The 21,242-nt window shown below is 41.6% G+C and overlaps 1 protein-coding gene across 1 annotated transcript in view; it reads right to left on the bottom strand.

Annotated features, from left to right (window-relative positions):
* The window catches only part of STAC (SH3 and cysteine rich domain), a 1,272,108-nt gene that overhangs the window by 364,220 nt on the left and 886,646 nt on the right, over positions 1-21,242 (bottom strand). The window contains exon 6 of the mRNA XM_069214962.1: positions 12,945-13,023. Coding sequence (XP_069071063.1) covers positions 12,945-13,023 — 79 coding nt within the window. The remainder of the gene's footprint in view (positions 1-12,944; positions 13,024-21,242) is intronic.

The raw sequence follows: 21,242 nt of genomic DNA, 5'->3' as shown, positions 1-21,242 counted from the left end.
AGATGAAAGAAGCAAAGGTAAGGTGACCTCTACTGTTGCACGTATCACACACGCACCCACCAGCAATTTTGTGACTTTCTATGTGGGCTACTGTTTTAGAGTGACAGTTTAGCCAGTAACAGAGATGTCATCTCGTTGGATGATTGCTGCTCAAGCCCTAACTCGGGTTAAAGAGGACAGCTCTGACATAGGATCAGAGACTGAGACAGCAGATACTGAGATACCTTCTGAGGGATAGGACAATGGCGCAGACACTGGGAGTGATTTTTCAGTTGGAGGAGTCCCATTCGATAACTCCTCTTCCAGTAAATTATGAGGGAGGTGATGAGGACAGTCCTTCTGTCCCTTCGCAAGCACAGTCTGTGCAACAGGGAAATAGTGGGTTAGCCCAAACCGGAGAGCAGGTGAATGCGGCGGCAAGCAGAGAGAAAGAGTGCTCTCTTGGGAGCTCTCCAATTTAATTCAGCCCCAAATTCCACCGCCCAAATTGTATTGTGGAGACAGCAAAATTATCTATCACAAAACAACCTTGTTTTGTAAGGCAGGCACCTGCGTTTTTGGTCTTGGGCTTTGCGTCCATGTAGGGAAACCTACCAAACCCAGACATTTCTGGAAACTAGACATCTGGTGGAGTGCATAGAGGTGTGACTTGTGTGGAATCCCAAAAGGTTTCTTACCCAGAATACCCTGCAAAGGTGAAATGTTGATAAAAACTAAAAACTATTATTTCTAGCATTTCTGTCACACAAACTACAGGAATATGCTGGGATCCACAAAATTCCCACCACCCAGTGTTTCCCCATCTGTCCTGATAAAAACTCTACCCCACTTGAGTGCCTGCACCTAGTGCCTGCATCAGGAATGGATCACCCAAGGTTCAACAGTTGTCCTCATGTAGGGACCAACATTGACCGTTGTGTGATCGATTCCTGAAACGGGCACTAGGCCTACCCACACAAGTGAGGTACCATTTTTATCAGGAGACTTGGCAGAATGCTGGGTGGAAGGAAATTTGTGGTTCCTCTCAGGTTCCAAAACTTTCTATCACAGAAATATGAGGAAAAAGTGTTTTTTTTCCAAAAGTTGAGGTTTGCAAAGGATTCTCGGTAACAGAACCTGGTGAGTGCCACAAGTTACCCCATCCTGGGTTCCCCTGCATGTCTAGTTTTAAAAAATGCATAGGTTTCGTAGGTTTTCCTAGCTACCGGCTGAGCTCCAAAATCCACAGGTAGGAACTTTCCAAAAAACACGTCAGTTTTCAATGTAAAAATTTGATGTGTCCATGTTGCGTTTTGGGGCGTTTCCTGTCACGGGCACTAGGTCTACCAACACAAGTGAGGTACCATTTTTATCTGGAGATTTGGGGAATGCTGAGTGGAAGGAAGTTTGTGGCTTCTCTCAGATTCCAGAACTTTCTATCACCAAAATGTGAAGAAAAAGTGTTTTTTGCCACATTTGAGGTTTTCAAAGGATTTTGGGTAACAGAACCTGGTGAGAGCCCCACAAGTCACCCTAGTCTGAATTCTCCTAGGTGTCTAGTATCCAAAAATATATAGGTTTGTTAGGTTTCCCTAGGTGCGGCTGCGTAAAAGGCCAAAATCCACAGCTAAGCACTTTGCAAAAAATAGGTTGTTTTCTTTGGGAAAATGTGATCTGTCCACATTGTGTTTTGGAGCATTTCCTGTTGTGGGCAATAGGCCTATTCACACAAGTAAGGCACCATTTTTATCAGGAGATTTGTGGGAATGCTGAGTGGAAGGACATTTGTGGCTCCTCTCAGATTCTAGTGACTGAAATGTGAGGAAAATGTGTTTTTGTGGCCATATTTTGAGGTTTGCAAAGGATTCTGGGTAACAGAACCTGGTGAGAGCCCCACAAGTCAACCCATCCTGGATTCCCCTCGGTGTATAGTTTTAAAAAATGCACAGATTTGGTAGGTTTTCCAAGGTGTCGGGTGAGCTAGAGATCAAAATCCACAGCTAGGCACTTTCCAAAAAACACGTCCGTTTTCAATGTAAAAATGTGATGTGTCAATGTTGCGTCTCCTGTCGTGGGCATTAGGCCTTCCCATGCAAGTGAGGTACCATTTTTATTGGGAGACTTGGGGGAACACAGAACAGCAGAACAAGTGATATTGCCCCTTCTCCTTCTCTACATATTTTCCTTCCAAAAGTAAACCAGTGTATAAAAAAGACGTCTATTTGAGAAATGCTCTGTAATTTACGTGCTAGTACGGGGACCCAAGAGTTCAGAGATGTGCAAATAACCACTGCTTCTCAACACCTTACCTTTTGCCCATGTTGGAAATACAAAGGTTTCCTTGGTACCTATTTTTGACTCTTTATATTCCACCAAATGAATTGCTGTTCATTTATTGGCTCTGCGTAACTAGGGTTTTTGGTGAACCTACAAGCCCTATATATCCCTGCAACCAGAAGAGTCCAGCAAATGTAACGGAATATTTTTTTCACAAATCTGACATCGTAGGAAAAGGTTACAGAGTAAAACATGGAGAGAAATGGCTCTTTTTCACCTCAATGTCAATATTTTTTAATCTTAGCTGTTATTTCCTGTAGGGAAACCTTGTAGGATCTAGACAAATGGCCCCTTGCTGAATTCAGAATATTGTCTACTTTGTAGAAATGTTTAGCTTTCTGGGATTCAGCATTGGTTTCACACCAATTTCTGTCACTAACTCAAAGGAGGCTAAAAGCACAAAAAATAGTTAAAATGGGGTATGTCCCAGTACAATGCCAATATTGTGTTGAAAAATGTGGTTTTCTGATTCAAGTCTGCCTGTTCCTGACAGCTGGGAAGTTGGTGATTTTAGCACCACAAACACTTTGTTGATGCCACTTTCAGGGAAAAAACCACAAGCCTTCTTCTGCAGCCATTTTTTCCCATTTAAAAGAAAATTACATTTTTGCTGTATTTTGGCTAATTCCTTGGTCTCCTTCAGGAGAACCCACAAACTCTGGGTACCTCTAGAATCCCTAGGATGTTGGAAAAAAGGACACAAATTTGACGTGGGTAGCTTATGTGGACGAAAAGTTCTGATGGCCTAAGCGCGAACTGCCCTAAATAGACAAAAAAAGGCCTGGCACCTGATGGGGAAAAGGCCTCGCAGCAAAGGGGTTAAATCAATGCATTCAGCCGTATGAGCCTTTAGCGCTTACTTTAGGGGTGACTTATAAGTAAGAAAATGGAAGGTTTATGCCTGGCAAAAGATTTATTTAGTCAGGTCAAAATGGCAATTTAAAACTACACTGTAGGCTCAAGTAGCAGGCCTGAGACATGTTTTAGAAGGCTACTTTAGTTGGTGTCACAATGAGTACTGCAGGACTACTACAAGTATTTCATTTATAGGTACCATCTACCATCAATGTACAAGTAAATTAAATGTGCTCAACAGGTTTAGGTCAATCTTACCATTTTTAAAGAAAAGAGCATGATCAATTTAACACTGCTTAGCAGTCCTAAAGGCAACAAAACAAAATCATCAAAACAGGAGGAATGAAGGCAAAACATTTGGGGAGATATTACACCAAGGATATCAGGTTAAACAGTATCTGAGCAATGTTTAACAAACATTATTAAAGCTAATAGGTCTCAGTTTATTGTGCCAATGCATGCAGCATTAGGGGATTACAGTGAGGCAGTCAAGAGTGAGCTGGTAGGAAAGTGGACAGAAAGGGTAATAGTTCTAAAGTAGTCCTTCATGCAGTTCAGTGCAATCACTTGAATGAAGTTGGAAGGATACATCCAAACTGCCAGTAGCCTAAGATTAATAATTAATACTCCAAATGGGCTGAAGCCACTTCTAAAATAGCTGGCTGGAGAAAGCTCATGGTTGAAAGAGGAAGACCTGAAACCCACACTACATAGACAGCTGTGCTATCAAAGCCCAGACCAAAAAACGTGTCAGTTGGACTTGGCCCTCTCTACAGGGTTACCCCCAAACCTTTTGTCTTCACCTCTCCTGTTTTTAGGAACGTATTAGTTTTTGTGGGCTTTAGGACTCTGTGTGCTTTACCACTGCTAAAGTAGTTGTGCTCTCTCTACAAAACATGGTACAAATGTCTTACATTGATTGGCACATTTAATTCACTTGTATGTCCTTAGTATATGGTACTGTAGGCACTCAGAGCATGCAAATTGAATGCACATTGTGGGCCTGCAGCACTCATTATGCCACCGACTAAAGTATCACTTACAATTTGTCTGAGTCGTGCCATTGCAACCAATAGAGCAGTTTTAAACTGCTATTTTGGACGTGGCAAAATAAGCCTTTTCAAGAAAGCGAGGCATAACAAGGTGACCTAGGCCTAACATGCAGTTATATGCCCCAGGGCTACGTGTTAATGCAAATACACACACATGTAAATATATGTTGACATGTTAAACCAAGAAAAGATTTACAGCAGTTCTGAAAACTTTTAATATATCCGTTGCTGATTTTCTTCAGTTTTTACAGATGTTGCCACACACTTTTATATAATAAAGAGACAATGTTCTTAATGGTGAAAAAAAACAACCATCACATCATCCGAGGAGAGTATTGCTACTGAAGGCGAGACTCTACCTTCCCGACCACCAGCCACCACGGCAACATCTCCTACTGAAAAGTTACCAACCCCACCTACAGATCTCTCACAATGCAAGATTTCTATGTTAGGAATCTACAATGTTTATAGTATGATGTTGATAAACATATGTGAAGAATCACCAGGCTGTGTCAGTTTCAAGATTGTTATTGGAATTCAGAATGATGACGTACCAACCATGATGTTTATGTATGCATTATGTCACTTGATGCCGACACACGTCATGAATCAGTTAACTGAGTGTTTGCCTGCGATGCAATACCGGGTGGTTTTAGCCTGTCAAGCCATCTTTTCTTTATGTTGATGCACACGCATGGCATGGCATGTCACTTCTGGAAATTTAAAGCTTCACTCCATGCATACTGTGGTTTTTGCAGTTTACTTTACACTGCAGGAGGGGTTATTCACTTCGTCTTACCAGGTATATTGATCAATCATGACGAGGTGGATTTTGTCAGTGTGCAGTTGTTGCTTTTTCTCACTTTAAGTTTCAGTGTTTTCATGGTTCATTTTCAGATAATAAGCTTGTGGACACTAATAACACTGTTGGTGAGTCTCGTGCTTGTTGTCGAACCAGCAGGCACGAGACTCAACAGAATATACGATGAGAATGTGGAAAGTACGTGGAGACGGTTGGAGGGAGCCTGGTGAGTAAGACCTGTTATCTGTAACTTCCTGACTTTTCAATAAACTTACTTGGAAGAACAAAGACTTTGTATTAGTGACGAGGTGCACCGTCAGGACGATACCCTCATCCATGCAGGCAGTCTTAAAGCGGTGAGGCGCTTTGGTTTGTGGCACGTTTCCTTGGGCCATCGGCGTGCTGGTGTTTTATTGACGGTCTGTCTGTCCCGAAGTTTGGGAGGACGGGCACTTGTTCCTGGTTCTGACACGGTGTTTTCTCAGAGGACTTTCTGTCCTGAGGTTTAGGACAAGGGGCTCAACATTTGCAGCGCACGCATCAGTGTCAAAAAATGTGTGTGCTCTGCAGCGTTGTTGCTGTGGAAACCCACAGGTTGTTTACAACGTAGACGGTCCTTATCCTTCCATTACGCAACATGCAGTCAACGTTTGTATAGCGTCTCTCAGCACTTCTCAAGCATTGCTTCGGAGGTAACCAGGCAACGTGCTTTGTGCAAGTAGAAAGCACTAGAGAGTAATCAGTGACACGCACACCATATTGCATAAAGCGTTCACCTTTAAGAATGCTAGTAGGTTTAGTTTGTTGGAAATGGCTTCTGCGTACCACCAGATCAATTTACACCCTGAGTCAAGACATTTAACGGTGTTTATTACACCTTAAGGTTTGTTTCAATTCAAACACATGTTGTTTGGTTTGGCGTCGGCTTCCGCCGTATTCCAGAGGGTTTGTGGATAATTTGTTCAAAAATCTAAAAGGAATCATTGAATTTCAGGATGATATCGTAATTTTTGGGAAGGATCAAAATCAACATGATGAAAGGATGAGACAAACCTTGTCAATTTTAAAAGGCAAGGGAATCACTCTCAAGGCAAACAAATGTAAATTTTGCACAACATGTATTGACTACTTAGGTTACAAAATATCTGAACAGGGAGTAGAATCAAAGGCAAGTTTGGTTAAAGCTATTGTGGATTTTCAATCCCCAATGCAATAAGGATCAAGTTAGGTCTTTTATGGGATTGATTGAATTGTACAGAAAATACGTATAGCATAAGGAATCTTTTGAAGAAAAGTGTCAAATTTTAGTGGTGTCAAAGTGTGAGCAAGAATTTTTAATCATAAAAAAGGAAGTTTCACATGCCATTCCGTTAAAATCTTTTGACACAAGGGATGAAATAGTAATTATGACTGATGCCAGCCAGAAAAGTTTGGGTGCTGTTTTGGTGCAACGTAAACTTGGTAAGGACGAGGTGATTGCTTTTGCCTCGCAAAGCTTGAGAGGTGCTGAATCTACTTATTCAACCATAGAGAGGGAAGCCCTTGCATGTTGGTGGGGAATTACGCATTTCAAAACGTATCTGTGGGGCGTACATTTTACAGTCAGGGTGGATCATAAACCTCTGGGGCAGTTGTTTTCCACTAGTGGTGCACAGCATGCTACTCCCAGAAAAGCAAAATGGCAGTACAGATTACAAATGTATGATTACCACATTGAATATGTGCTAAACATTTACTTGCAGATTGTCTTTCTCATCTTCCTAGTGAGTATAAGTATAAGGAGGATGAAGAAGGGATTGATGAGGATGATTAGTTGGTATGCTCCATAGATTGCCATCTGGATGGTGCTGTGATAGAAGCTGAGTGGAGAGAAGCGTGTGAAAAAGATGAACAATTAATTGAAGTTAAGCAAGATATTCTTCAAGGGTGGTCTGAGTGTAAACCTAGTCAAAAGGTAAGTGAGTCTTACAAACAAGTTTTTGGTGAATTATCAGTCGTTAATCAAATTTTAATGTCATCTGATGTTCTAGTTGTACCGGAGAGTATGAAGAACAAAGTACTAACCCTGTGCCATGAGGGTCATATAGGAATACGGGCTATGAAGAGGAGAATTCGTGAGACCTTTTGGTGGCCAAGACTGGAGAAAAGTGTGGAACACTTTGTGAGAGACTGTTTAATGTGTGCAATAACTAACTTGTCTGAAGTCACATTGCCTACTCCTTTGAGGCAATAAAGGTACCTAGTAAACCATGGAGCAAAATTGCTGTAGACATTATTGGTCCTATTGTGCTGTCCAGTGGAACGGTCGAATATGGTGTGATATTAATTGATTTTTACAGCCATTGGCCCAAGCTTAAATTTGTGAAGGTGCCGAATTCTAAATAAAACCTTTGAATTCTTAGAATCTGTTTTTGTTAGGGAGGGAATCCCTGATGAAATATTGACGGATAATGGCTGTCAGTTCACTTCAACTCAATTTGCCAGTTTTCTGGTACACATGGGCATAAAGCATGTCAAAACGTCGATGTATCATCCTAGAAGTAATGGTCTTGTGGAACGATTCAATAGAGTGATTAAGGAGAATGTACAATTAGCTAAGGCCAGTGGTTTGAATTGCAAAGTAGAACTGAAGAAATTGTTGAGAGCAGTGCGGACTACCCCCAACGCAGATACAGTGGTATCTCCTTTTGTATTATTGAGAGGTAGAGTTCCAGCAAACAAATTAACAAGACAGTGGGTAGGTGAGTTTGCCATTGATGGGAGCTTGATTGGGAAGATTAGTGAAAGGAGAGAGCTAGCTCAGAATAAGTATAAGGAGGAACTGAGAAAGACAATTAGTGTGAAGGTGGGAGATTATGTAAAGGTTAAGAGTGCACATTTCATTCAGAACGGAGAGTCAAAATTCTCTACGCCCAAAAGAGTTGAAAAGGTTTTCAAAAATGCAGTTAAATTGAGTGATGGGAATTGGTGGAATAAGGAAAAAATTGTCCATAGCTCGTGAAGTGGAACTTAAGAATAAAGGAAAAGGTGTAGGTACTGGCAAGGTTGAGATTGTGGGAGACAAGATGGAAGATATAAAACAGAGAGCATCTTCAAGGGATAAGAAGTTGCCTAGCAAATATCGAGATTATGAGTTATTTATTTAACTAGATGTGTTGTGCGGCTTGGGGTTTCTGCTCATTGATTCTTTTCAAAATAATTCAATGTTATTTTCTAGAAGAATGGTTACCACTCATATGTATTTTTATGTAATTTTAAAGGTAATGTAAATATTTGTATGTCATTATTTATTCTTATACCAATCACATTGTATTCGTTGTTATGTTAGGGGGGAAGATGTGTTGGGTCTCGCCTTATGTCTTTGGGCTTGTGCTGTTGAGTCTTGTGCTTGTTGTCAACCCAGCGGGCACGAGACTCAACAGAATATGCGATGTGAATGTGGAGAGTATGTGGAGATGGTTGGAGGGAGCCCGGCGAGTAAGACCTGTTATCTGTATCGTCCTGACTTTTCAATAAGGAAGAACGAAGCCTTTGTAGCTGTCCCATTTTGAAGGTCGTTTTTTTCATCACTATTAACACAATGGGTGTCAGGCCTTTTGTCGGATGCAACTTTTTTTAGCTTCATCTCCTGCATTACATTGGCAGCAGTATATTTCCATTTTTTAAATCAATATGCCAGACACTTGTATTGCCGATAACTTAGGATTCACAAACGCTGTCTAATTACAGTGGCAGGTATTCAATTGAGGTATTATGGTCCTGAAGGCGAGTTATGATTTTGTTTTCTGGCATGTTTTAATTGGTTTATTGGAATCTTGTAGATCGTTCTGCTTGTCGATATGTGGCAGTTTTGGCAATTATTTTCATATCAATGGTGCTGCAGGTAAGCTCTTAACTTATGTTTATTTAAATTGTATGTCGGTACACTTAGCATTGCACTTTGCATCTTGCAAGCATGATTTTTGGCTTCTTGTACATATAATACATATCACAGCTTGCACATGGTAGCACTAAGAGCTTGGATCTATCTCAGGTTTCCTAGGGTTTTGAATGGGTTACACACTGACATGTTCACTTGGGGCTGGCATATACATGGCATGTTGCAGCTATTGCATTGTAAGTTTGTTTGCATTTGTTGCAAATTTTGTGTTTTTGGATTCAGCTTACATTATAAAGTGCACACAACCACTTCTGTTTCCAAAATAAGCCTTTTGCTAGGCCAAAATCTTCCTTTTCAATCCATATAGGTCACCCCTAAGTTAGGCCTTAAAGGTCTATCCGACAGGGTGCATTGTACTTAAAAAGTAGGACAAGTGGTCTTTCATGTCCTAGTATTAAAGAACTCCTGCTTAAAATCTTCTAAATGGTAAAGTCAGATTTTAAGCAGCAATTCTAAAAAGTCCACTTTTGGAAAGTTGCCATTTTCTGGTTCTAGCCATTTGTGACTCTGGTCGTGTCCTAGGTCACATTACTGTGAATGGCTCTGCTGTTGAGCTTTGTGGGTTCCTACCAGACAGTGAAACAACAGGGGACTAGAGGTGACCCACCCTGCCAGGATGGCTGGGCGTGAAGCTGTTCCCTGCCCTACTTACACATCAAAGGATTTTCCTGCAGAACACCCAAACATCCTGACTTCAGCCTTTTGTCTCCCCAGATATCTTAGAGCCTAGGGAAGGGAAGGAAAGAATGTTCCAGAGCCAGGTATGGGGGTACTGTAGGAAAGGTGTCTACTTCAAAGTCTGGCACCAGGTATAAATATTTAGCCCCCAGAACACCTCTTCAGTACACTCGTCGACCTGTGCTAGACTACAGAGGAAGTGATGGACCCACAAGGAATCTGCTTGCTGCTTCCAGGGGAATGCCCTGCTGCTAGAAGGCCTGCTTTGAGGCTTAAAGGAGAACTGGACCACCTGCTTGAAACCAGGGCCACCAAATGTGACTCTAAAGGCTAGGTGGCTTGCTTCCTGTGTCAGCTACTGGGACATAACAGGCACCTGATGCCTTGAACCCTGCACCTGATCTCTGCTGGGATGAGTACTAACCCCCTAAGTGGTGCATCCCTGGACCCTTGGAAGTGGTGTTAGAGGTTCTCCTCCTGCCTAATCCTAAAACTTGGAACTAAGAATTTTTTAAGCCTAGAAGTGTCTTGAGAATCGACAGAAAAACAAGCCCTTCTTGCTACCCTATCTGCCAAAGGTGTAACATAGGTCAACCTCTGTTTGCGGTAGCTCCTGCTACATTCTTCTTTACAGCAGCAACTATTGTTTAGCAGGACCTCTTGGGGAAGGCTTTGTGGAACCCTTGTCAGCTACAGCTCTGTCCCGCTGGAGATTTTCGACTTCCAAACCTACCCTCCATCACCGTCAGCCTTAGTGTTTGACATTGCCCTCGTCTTGCACGACCAGATACCTGTCGTTGTCAATTTGATTTTTTTAGGTGCTATTTTGCACTAAAAAATTTAAAGGTCCATACCTCCAGTTCTAGTTATTGGATTGAATTCAGATTGGTGTCATTTTATTCATTTATTCTACTTTTCTAAATTATTTGGGATTTTTGGTGTGTTGTATTTCCAGTTACTACTGTTTGCTGCTGCAAAACCTACTTTACACATTGTCTTTAATTAAATGCCTGATTGTTTTGTGCCATGTTATCAGAGGGTTCAGCACAGGTTAATGGTTCATTTCGTGCCTTTTTGCAGTTCACCCTGACAAGGATTCTGTTTTTGCCTAAATGGGGCATCCACCCCTTTAAAACAAGAACCCAATTTCTTATTGTCCCTAAATATATGAGTGCATATCAGCCTCATTAAATATGTGCTCCCCATAATAAGATTATATTTGGTAGAGCTCTATTTGAAAGGTTTGTGCTCATGTACTTGTGAGCCAAATTCACAAAAATGTTGCTCCCAGAAGGTAAACTTCTTATTTAATTCCTTATAAAATGATAAAATGTGCAGGTGTTACCTCCCTTTTCCTTCTGCAGGATTTACATTGCTTTCATGGGTGGAAAAGCATTATAGAATATCATTAATCCACATCAGTCTTGTTTTGCGACCATCCATCACAGCCTATCCGCTACCCTTAATCCTAAAGTAAGGCAAGTTAAGTGATGCAAGTGAATTTTCCATAGGCCTATGTGACAGGTCCAGTCATAATGGAAGCTTTAATGCGTATTGTATGGGTTTTCTTATGGTTCTTTTTATTGCTTTTGTTTCCGTACTTTGCTTTCCTTTTGTTAATAGTGTTAGTCTATGATCTATTATTTGAAAGTCTTCTCTTCTCTGGTCTGTTCTGGTTCTTGTTTATATTTCTTCTTTCTTCCTTCTTTTTAGGTGGTCATCTCAGAGGTCAATCACGGAAGATCCGGGAGAGAAGAAAACAAAAAAGAGGCCGTTTGGAAGGTAAGTTTTTGCTCCCTTTCTCTTTTCCGTATCTTTTCCTTCCTTTTCTGGATTCTCTCTCTCTCTCCTGCTCCTTTCCTCCTGTATCCCCTCTCTCCTTTCCTTATTCTGTTTTCAGTAATTCCTTTCCTTCTTTTTCTTTCGTGTCCTGCGTTACCCTTATATATATATATATATATAACTCGTTTTCCTCTCTCTCTTTCTGCAACATCTACTTGCTTTGTTTTCCCTTTTTTTATGTTAATGTAGATAATGTCAGTGTCTCCTTTCCTTTGTCCCCGTGCCTTTCCTTTCTGTGATCTTCGTTTTATTCTTGTAATTTAATGTGCTGGGTGCTCATGATTTCTTTATTTGTGTCTCTCTTTTTCATCCACCCTTCCCCCTTTCTACATCTCAAATCCCCTTCTCCCCATATCCCAAGGAGGGCGAACCTCGTACCTGAATGGGCCACATTCTTCCCGGAACGTGGCCAGCCGCCGAGCATCTTCTCCCTCCGTAGTCGGGTGTGCCCTCCAGCCCGCTGTCTTCATTCGGAGCGCCGTCTTCACGGACTCCCAGGGTTTCATCCACGTCGGATACTGGTCTGCCTCCACACGCAGCCACCTCTTGATTCCTCTCCTTCTTCACTGCACACACTGCTGTCTCCGAATTCCTCTCCTTCTCCACTGCACACGCTGCCGTCTCCAAACTCCTCTCCTTCTCCACTGCACATACTGCCGTCTCCGAACACCTCTCCTTTCTTCCCGCACATGCTGTCGTCTCCGGACTCCTCTCTTCTCCTGCCACGCGCTCATTACCATCACACATGGGGTTTAAAACCCCCACCATTCCGGGTCATACTGGCAGCTTCCGCTTCAGGATGGCTCCGACTCTTCGGATACAGCGTCCCTGTCAGCTGGGGTGTCCCCTGGGCTACTTCCATCCTGGCGCCACTCTCGGTGCCCTATCACAGCCTATCTTCAGCAATAATTGTCTGCAGATACTGATTGTATGAATCAGCATGTCTGAATCTGCACTCATCTAAACCAAGATTTAAACTCATTTTTAAATCTGCTCATTTAAACCAAACTGAGCTGCACCAAAATGTTTGTGATTGTTGCTCAGGTGACCATACTGAGAGTGCAGAAAGGACTTGTGTGGGACTTCCTAACTACACAGTGCTACAGCAAAAATCTAATTGGTGTGGTCTCAGAACTCTTGCTTATTTTAATTACTGTAGTGAAGAGAATCGATTGCAAGTGAAAGATGGGGCAGCCACATTCATTTTTTCTGTGTTGTCCACATGCACACAGTAGTTTGTAAAGGTACTGCAAACACTGAAAGATGTTCAATATGTGGAAACATGCAAGCCTCCACCATGTGAAATATTGAATCAATTTCTATTTAAAAGCAAAGTAATAACATGCTTTAATAGTCAACAAATCTCATTTTAAGAAGCACGTCTCCAGTTTGCTTTACTGCAACTGTGCAAAATTACTATCAAAGTATAACCAGAAACACCAGACTAACAACATCTTACCACTGTCGCTGCGTTGCCGGCTTACGTCCAGCAAACTTGAGCTATCCCCTTCTTCAGGAACTTCTGCCAGGTCAGATGTCTACAGAGAGAGGAGTTAAAGAAAATCAATCAAAAAACTGCAGGTGGGCCCAGACATAAGGCATTTGAGACCTGACAGAGAATTGTAATTTACAGAGGTATAAACAAAGAATTTGTACATGAACATGCCCATTGAAAAACTAATATGTTTATACTCTTTTTATTTTGAGCTTGATCACTTTGAAAGTAACTTGACTCAATTAACACAATAGCAATTCCCACAGCGACAACAAATCATTCTTCCAATGAAATCGGATGATGGTGCAAGTCTATTTGCCTGGTCACCTTCAACTTCCAATTTAAGAATGGCACTATTCAAATTAAAAGTGGGATTTGTGGTTTTTCTTGGAGAATTATGTTTTTCAGTGAAAATGAGCTGTAGACAATTTAGCCCAATTATGTAAATTCTGCATATAGGGTCGGTTTTGAGTAGCTGTAAATTGACGGCTAAGAATATGAACATGGAGATTTTCAGGAAAGAAGCACAGGTTGCCGGTGATAATGTAGTGAGCACTCAAAACATTGTGTATTGGACGAACGTCTTGCGTTTAAACTTAGTGCCAGAAAATGAGTGTGCAAGTGTGTTAGTGGGATGTTAGAAAACTCAACCGCATGTTTCATTCCTAATTCTAGTGGTGAAAAATCTGATGGTGTAGGAGTATGCACACAAATATATAGTATTGCTAGATTTAGGTTTGTAGCGTATTCCTGAGACTCAAAAGGGGCGACATTATGATAACTATTTAGCCTATCATAACAACCCTGACTCCAGGTTTTAAGTCATAACCAGTACAGGTACCAGAGTCGTCACAAGGCACTATTCAAATTAGGGGCATAAAAACTGGACATTGTGAGCACTCTTGGACAATTATGTTTTGCAGTAAGAGGGTCTGCCGGCAATTTAACTGACTGAAACACTAAACAATTCTGTAGATTCTGCATTTAGGGTCGGTTTTGAGTAGTTACAAATTTAGGGCTAAGGAACATAGATGTCTGCAGGAAAGAAGCACAGATTGGGTTGCCCATGATAGTATAGTGAGCACTCAAAATGTTGTCTATAGAACCTAGGTCTTGCTTTTAAACCTACTGGCAGAAAATGCTGGTGCAAGTGTGTTACTGGAGTATTAGAAACCTTAGCTGCACGGTTGATTCCAAATTCTAGTGGTGGGTAGTCTGATGGTTTATGGTTGGAGTATGAACAAAAATATATAGCATCCCTAGACATAGGTTTGTGGCATATTTATGAGACTCAAAAGGAGAAATACTATGATAACTATTTAGTTCTTCAGTTCAGACCCAGGTCCAAGCCATACATTATAGTTAGTGAGGGCACCAAAGTGGTACCACAGGATCAAATAAGAATCCCCCTAATTCATCACCTTTATGCACATTGTGTTAAATTATTTTCTACTGATCTAGGACACAATCAAACTCCCAGATCAGCCTAGTGCAGGAAACTCCTTTGCATTCACCGCATACACTAGAGGATTAAAATACAATCTTGTTGCCATATTGTAGCTGATCCTATTTAGTTTTAATGGGAATCAGCTTAGCCTTCTGGCTTGCAGGCCTGTGCCCCATCACCTAGTGACTTTTAACCTATTTAGCTTGCTCTGGTTTAGCACATTTATTTAATTAATTCTACCAAGGTGGCTGCCATGTTTATAGTTAGGAAGATGTTTTAGTTTCACGTTATCAGTGACATTCTGTAAAGGCATCACTATTAGCGTCAAAGATAATTGAGACACATAGGTTGTCACATTATGTACTTTCCCACTTTCGTGTACCAGTAACATAATGTACCTTTTCAGGGAATTGTTTATATAATTGCCGCTCCAAGCCTGTCTTCTTATCCATTGTTTGGGAACATACATGTGTTAGGGGTACTACCAGATCTGTATAAATACATCTCACACAAACAAGATAATCAGAGGTATTCCTACCAGATACCATTGATGCTATCTATGCTACATGTTGCCTTGATGCTGACCCAGCCTTTGTGTCCCCACGGAATCTGATCTAGGGACCTCATTCCAAGGTAACAAGGGTTGGGGGGCTCTTCTCATGGACATGGTACCCGCAGATTAGGTTTAACACACCTAGCTCTCTTTAGGTTAGAGATTAGGTTCATCATACAAGGGAATTAGGGCCTAATTCACACACATATATATATATATATATATATATATATATATATATATATATATATATATATATATATCACATCTTATGTTACCCCAAGATCTTCGAGGTATTTATATTAATGACTCTTGTTTTTACCATTCTGTTCCTTACATTATTCATTAGCCTAATCATTGCAGCCCATGCAACTTATCATAGATTGCAGTCTTCTTAATAAAACGTATTGGAAACTTCACTGCATCTCCTTCCTTGTCTTTGTTTGCCTGAGACATATGGTTCATGTGAGAAAGGGAGTAATCTCCATTTAACCACGACCTCCCTGAGATGTTGCACTCGAGTCTATGCATAATGGCTGCCATAAATCACCTTTTACTGTTTGGGTTTTTGGTGAGTGTTAGAAATGGGGTCTTTGGTTGACAGTCAGGTTACCCCCTGTTCAAGCAAAGACCCTCACTCTAGTCAGGGTAAAAGAGAATCACCCTCAGCTAACCCCTGCTTACCACTTGGTAGCTTGGCAGATCAGTAGGCTTAACTTCAGAGTGCTGGGTGTAAAATATTCGTACCAATACACACAGTAACTTAATGAAAACACTACAAAATGACACAACACCAGTTTAGAAATATTGGAAATATTTATCTAAACAAAACAAGACCAAAACGACAGAAATCCGACATATACAAGTCAAGTTATGAATTTTTAAAGATTAAATTAAAAAATAGCGCTTAGAAACACAAAATGCTTCGATGAGGTGTTAACACGGCGTAGTGATCGAGTCTTTCCCAACAAGCCGACACCAGCGGCGCCGGACACCGAGTCGTGTAGACCCCCAAGTACAGTACCTTTGGTGAAGAGTGAAAACAAGTCGATGCGCGAAGTCGGGGATTGTGGTGTCTGTGTGAAACATTGAATCCGCGCACTTCGAGCGGCGTCGGTCAGGATGTGGTGCAGCGACTTCCACTGAGTCGAGGACTTCAGCAGGGCTGCAGTGGCGTCGGGCCTGCGAAGGTCGTCGCGTTCCAGCGAAGATCACGGAGTCGGTTGCAGGCGGCGTCACCGGATTCAGCAGCAGCGTCGGTCCGAAGTCGTCCGAAGTCGATTTCCTTGGATTTCCACCAGCTTTCTTTTCAAGGACCCAGGAACTGGATAGGGCACCACTTGTCAGAGCAGGAGTCTCTCCAGAGACTCCAGGTGCTGGCAGAAATAAGTCTTTGCAGTCCCTCAAGACTTCAAACAACAGGAGGCAAGCTCTAAATCAAGCCCTTGGAGATTTCTTCACAAGATGGAAGGCACACAAAGTCCAGTCTTTGCCCTCTTACTCTGGCAGAAGCAGCAACTGCAGGATAGCTCCACAAAGCACAGTCACAGGCAGGGCAGCACTTCTCCTCAGCTCTTCAGCTCTTCTCCAAGCAGAGGTTCCTCTTGTTTCCAGAAGTGATCTAAAGTCTGTGGTTTTGGGTGCCCTTCTTATACCCAATTTCTCCTTTGAAGTAGCTTTACTTCAAAGTAAAGTATTTTGTGAATGTGACATCCTGCCTTGCCCAGGCCAGGCCCCAGACACTCACAAGGGGTCGCAGACCACTCCTCCCCTCCCTCCTAGCACAGATGGCTCATCGGGAAATGCAGACTACACCCCAGCTCCCTTTGTGTCACTGTCTAGTGTGAGGTGCAACCAGCCCAACTGTCAAACTGACCCAGACAGGGAATCCACAAACAGGCAGAGTCACAGAAATGGTATAAGCAAGAACATGCGCACTTTCTAAAAGTGGCATTTTCAAACACACAATCTTAAAATCAACTTTACTAAAAAGATGTATTTTTAAATTGTGAGCTCAGAGACCCCATACTCCATATGTCCATCCGCTCCCAAAGGGAATCTACACTTTAATCAGATTTAAAGGTAGCCCCCTTGTTAACCTATGAGAGGGACAGGCCTTGCAACAGTGAAAAACTAATTTAGCAATATTTCACTGTCAGGACATATAAAACACATTACTATATGCCCTACCTTAACCATACACTGCACCCTGCCCTTGGGGCTACATAGGGCCTACCTTAGGAGTGCCTTACATGTAAGAAAGGGGAAGGTTTAGGCCTGGCAAGTGGGTACACTTGCCAAGTCGAATTTACAGTTAAAACTGTACACACAGGCACTGCAGTGGCAGGTCTGAGACATGATTACAGGGCTACTTATGTGGGTGGCACAACCAGTGCTGCAGGCCCACTAGTAGCATTTGATTTACAGGCCCTGGCACCTCTAGTGCATCTTACTAGGGACTTACTAGTAAATCAAAATTGCCAATCATGGATAAACCAATCAACCATACAATTTACACAGAGAGCATATGCACTTTAGCATGGGTTAGCAGCGGTAAAGTGCTCGGAGTTCAAAAGCCAACAGCAACAGGTCATTAAAAATAGGAGGCCGGAGGCAAAAAGATTGGGGATGACCCTGCATAAGCAAAACAGTCCAACAGTGAGGTACTGCTTGTGAGCTGTGAGGGTTGGGACAACAGTTGTAGAACTGGCCGAGACCCCTACAAGCATAAGTGCTGTCATCCTTAAACCAGCAGTCTTGCCTAGAGCAAGAGTCAAACTATGACAATATGCTGCAGATTCAATTCAGAAGACAAATGCCTCTGTTAGGAAATGAAAGATACAAGACACCCACTTCAAACCATGGGAAGGGCTGCTCTTGTAAGTCCAAGGTACACCACCTGATTTCTGGAGAAGGAAACTCAGCTAACTCTGCCTTTCTAAAGCACAGTGGCCCATTCACTACATGTCCCCATCTCCATTGCATTGGGATGTCTATCAGCCTTTTTTCACATCCAGTACCACTATGCAAACCGTGGTGAATATAAACATGAAAAATGATCAATGTGCTGAAAGCACAGGATGTAATCAGGTGTAACATAGACATTTGTTCTATGACTTTCAGAATTAACCTCACACCTTGTTGATTTGTTTCTGAAATTCAAAATAAGTGGCAGCTGCCTGCAATGATAGAGTGGACATCCTGCATTGTCAAATTTGCCCAAAGCACTCCTACCATGCTGCTGACAAGGAGCCCTATGGAACTGCCTACAAGCCTGGTGTATTAAAATGTCAGACTAAAGCATTGTGACATACCTAAGCCTACATCTGAAATTAAATAATTCAGCTATAAGGTGTGCATGGAAGCCTGCAATGACCAGTTGCATAATGATTAGAAATGGGTAGTTACCAGGGCTATGGCTGTTTTACATTAGAAAAGTTTGCTTGTGTTTAAAAAACCTATATTTGTATCTTGGATAAGGAATACACTTTATCAGTGAACAATTTTACTAATTGTTCAAAATCCATCTGATTTCTTATTTTACTCCTATGATAACAGAAAGACACAGTAAAGGGGTATCTTGAAACAGACCTTTCAGCACATTGACACATCATTTTAATTGGGTGCAATATAGATAACCAGTTTGAGCCTGACCAACTTCTCTCAGGTTTGTTATGATGGGTACCAGGTGATACTTGTTGAAATGGTAGGCCAAGGGGTTTGACTGAGGGATTTAACACAACTGTGCTAGCCTGTGCCACCTTTTAATATGATGGAAGGGCTTTCAGGTCCTGGGATGGCACCTGCTAGAAAATGCAGGAAGTACTAAAAACAGAGGTGAGCCACTTTGGAAAAGTCACAGTGATAGCTTTGAGGATCACCTTCAATTACTGCTGATTTATTACTATAAAGAGAACTGCCAATCAACTGGAAAGCAGAATGTTGCAGGACTTCTGAAGAAGACAGAGGAAACTGTGGAAGACATACCTATCAATTGAGGGAGGACTGGAGATAAACCGGGTCTCCTCTAATCTCCAGAGCTAAAGACACTCCCGAGGGTCAAGGAAGCTGAACTCCTTCCACTCACAGGAACAAGGGGGTACCAGAACCTATCCCAGAGAAGCCAGTAACTGTGTACAGCCTCCCTTAAGGCTGTGGCTGGGAGGAAGTTCCTAGGACAGAGTCAGATGTTTACTTTGTAAAATAACAGCAGCCCCTGCTTGAACTGGACTTTTGTCTATGGCCTGGAACAGAGGAGTTAGAAGCCTGCCTCCAAGTAAAACCCTGGCCTGGGACCCCCACAAGAGTTTCTAAGTGCCGTCTCAGATGAGTCTCTCTCCCCTTGATTACCCACATATTTTGACTAGGATGTTCTTGCATGCTTTTCTCAACCTCACTTGATTGCTGGTCAGTTGTGGAGGGTGTTTAGATCTCGGTGCACTGCATATTATTTACTTACATTATATTTTGGCCCCATTTTTGCTTCTATGGGAATTTTTTGACTTTTTCTTTTCCTGTCATTACCTGATTTGTATTGCTGTGATACTATATTTAATGAGTAAAATTAACTTTATTTTTTACTAAATTGGCTTGGAAACTTTATGTGTTTTTTCTCCTGAATGTAATATTGTTTTGGTGTTGCAAAGGTTGTGTACATGCACTTTTCCTGATAAAAGCCTGCAGCTCATGCTAAGTGAACAAGGTAAGCTCAGGATTCCTCACATAAACCTAATTTTACTTTTTAGTTCTAGAGTGTTTACCTTTTTGGTAGCTCGGCAACAGCTCAGACCAAAACAGAAGGCTCTTACCATAGAGTTATCAATCCAGTTCCATGCTTTACATAAGAATTGCAGGAGCAAGTGAAGGGAAAAGGGTGGATGGATATTTAGAAGAATGGAGATTGTTGTTATGCCTAAAAGGCATATATTAGTAGTTTAAATCCAAGTGCATATCATTTAGTCCATTGTCCATGGTGTGTATATAAAGCACCAAAACTATCTTAATGCTGTAGAGCCATCAAGGACGGCTAGTTCATTCCAGAGCCTAGTCTCCTCCATCTGTATCATTTTGTGCTCCTTCTCAAACATGATGCCAGCAACAGGACTCTTGAAGATGACTTGAAAGTTTAATCAGTAGATTATCCTAAAAAGCTATGCCTTCAGTGTTGTGGGCACTTCTGCCAGGTGAATTTGTAGACCAAGAGCATTGTCTGAAATTTGACGTGTGCGCTTATGAGAGCCAAAGTAATTTTTCTTATAATTGATGTGGCATAGTTACACCACCCTTCCCCGCCAACACACTGTATACTGAATACTTTTAGATATTGTAGGTGACTCACTGATTTGTTGTAGGAGCTCTGGTGAACAAAGCATTACAGTAGACCAAATTAGATTAAATCCTGGCCCCTGCTATAGTAACTCCATCTTGCGTACTAGGCAACAAATGTGTTGTGACAGGGTGTGGACATAAGAGCTATGGCTTTTAGTAGGCCCATGAACCTACCACTCCATTGAAAATTGTTGGTCGAAGACAAACTTCAATATTAGTATCCCAACAGTAGTTTGATGGGAGTCTCCAGTCTCTCTGACACACACACACACACACAGACACAAACACAGCTTCCTCCGACCAACCAAGATTTGAGTAGATTCGATTTCATCAATGAAGCCATTTGTTCCTCATCAACTGTCTGATATCCCACATTAGGACTGTTAAACACTTATGTATCCTTCTCGGCTTTAACACTGATTAGGAGGTAGAAGGGTGTCACTGGCACATCTAGGACATAATTCTGCAATCTCACCATAGAATTATTTCTACTTGTGCTTTCCACAATCCTAATAATTCCTAAATGTAGGTTCAAATTCAGGAGCTCTTCTGATTCTTTTTTTAAATCAAATCTTTTCTACACATGCCTCCATTGTAATCAAGAACAGAATACAGATGTATTTATCTTGATAATTATGGGGTTTAATTAGTTGATGATCGCACTCTTGGACATATGATGTTGGTAGGAAGGCAAGAGTGATTTTAGTTTTTTTCAATCATTGGAACTCACAGCCTTTGTGTCCATCTATCGCAATTTATTTTTTGTATCCTTTTTATATTACTATAAACACTTCAGGTGATAAGAATGGCATTGTCAGCACTAAAGCACTCAGTCAATCTGTAGCAGCATAAGGGCAGGAAATCTAGGGCCATATATATTAAATGGTTGCATCTCTTTTGCACCAGGCAACGGGGTGCAAAAGTGACACAGTCC

This window comes from Pleurodeles waltl, chromosome 2_1 (assembly GCF_031143425.1).
Source record: "Pleurodeles waltl isolate 20211129_DDA chromosome 2_1, aPleWal1.hap1.20221129, whole genome shotgun sequence".
Classification (NCBI taxonomy): domain Eukaryota; kingdom Metazoa; phylum Chordata; class Amphibia; order Caudata; family Salamandridae; genus Pleurodeles; species Pleurodeles waltl.
Note: the sequence above shows the minus strand (reverse complement) of the source record. Positions and strands in the feature narration are given on the sequence as shown.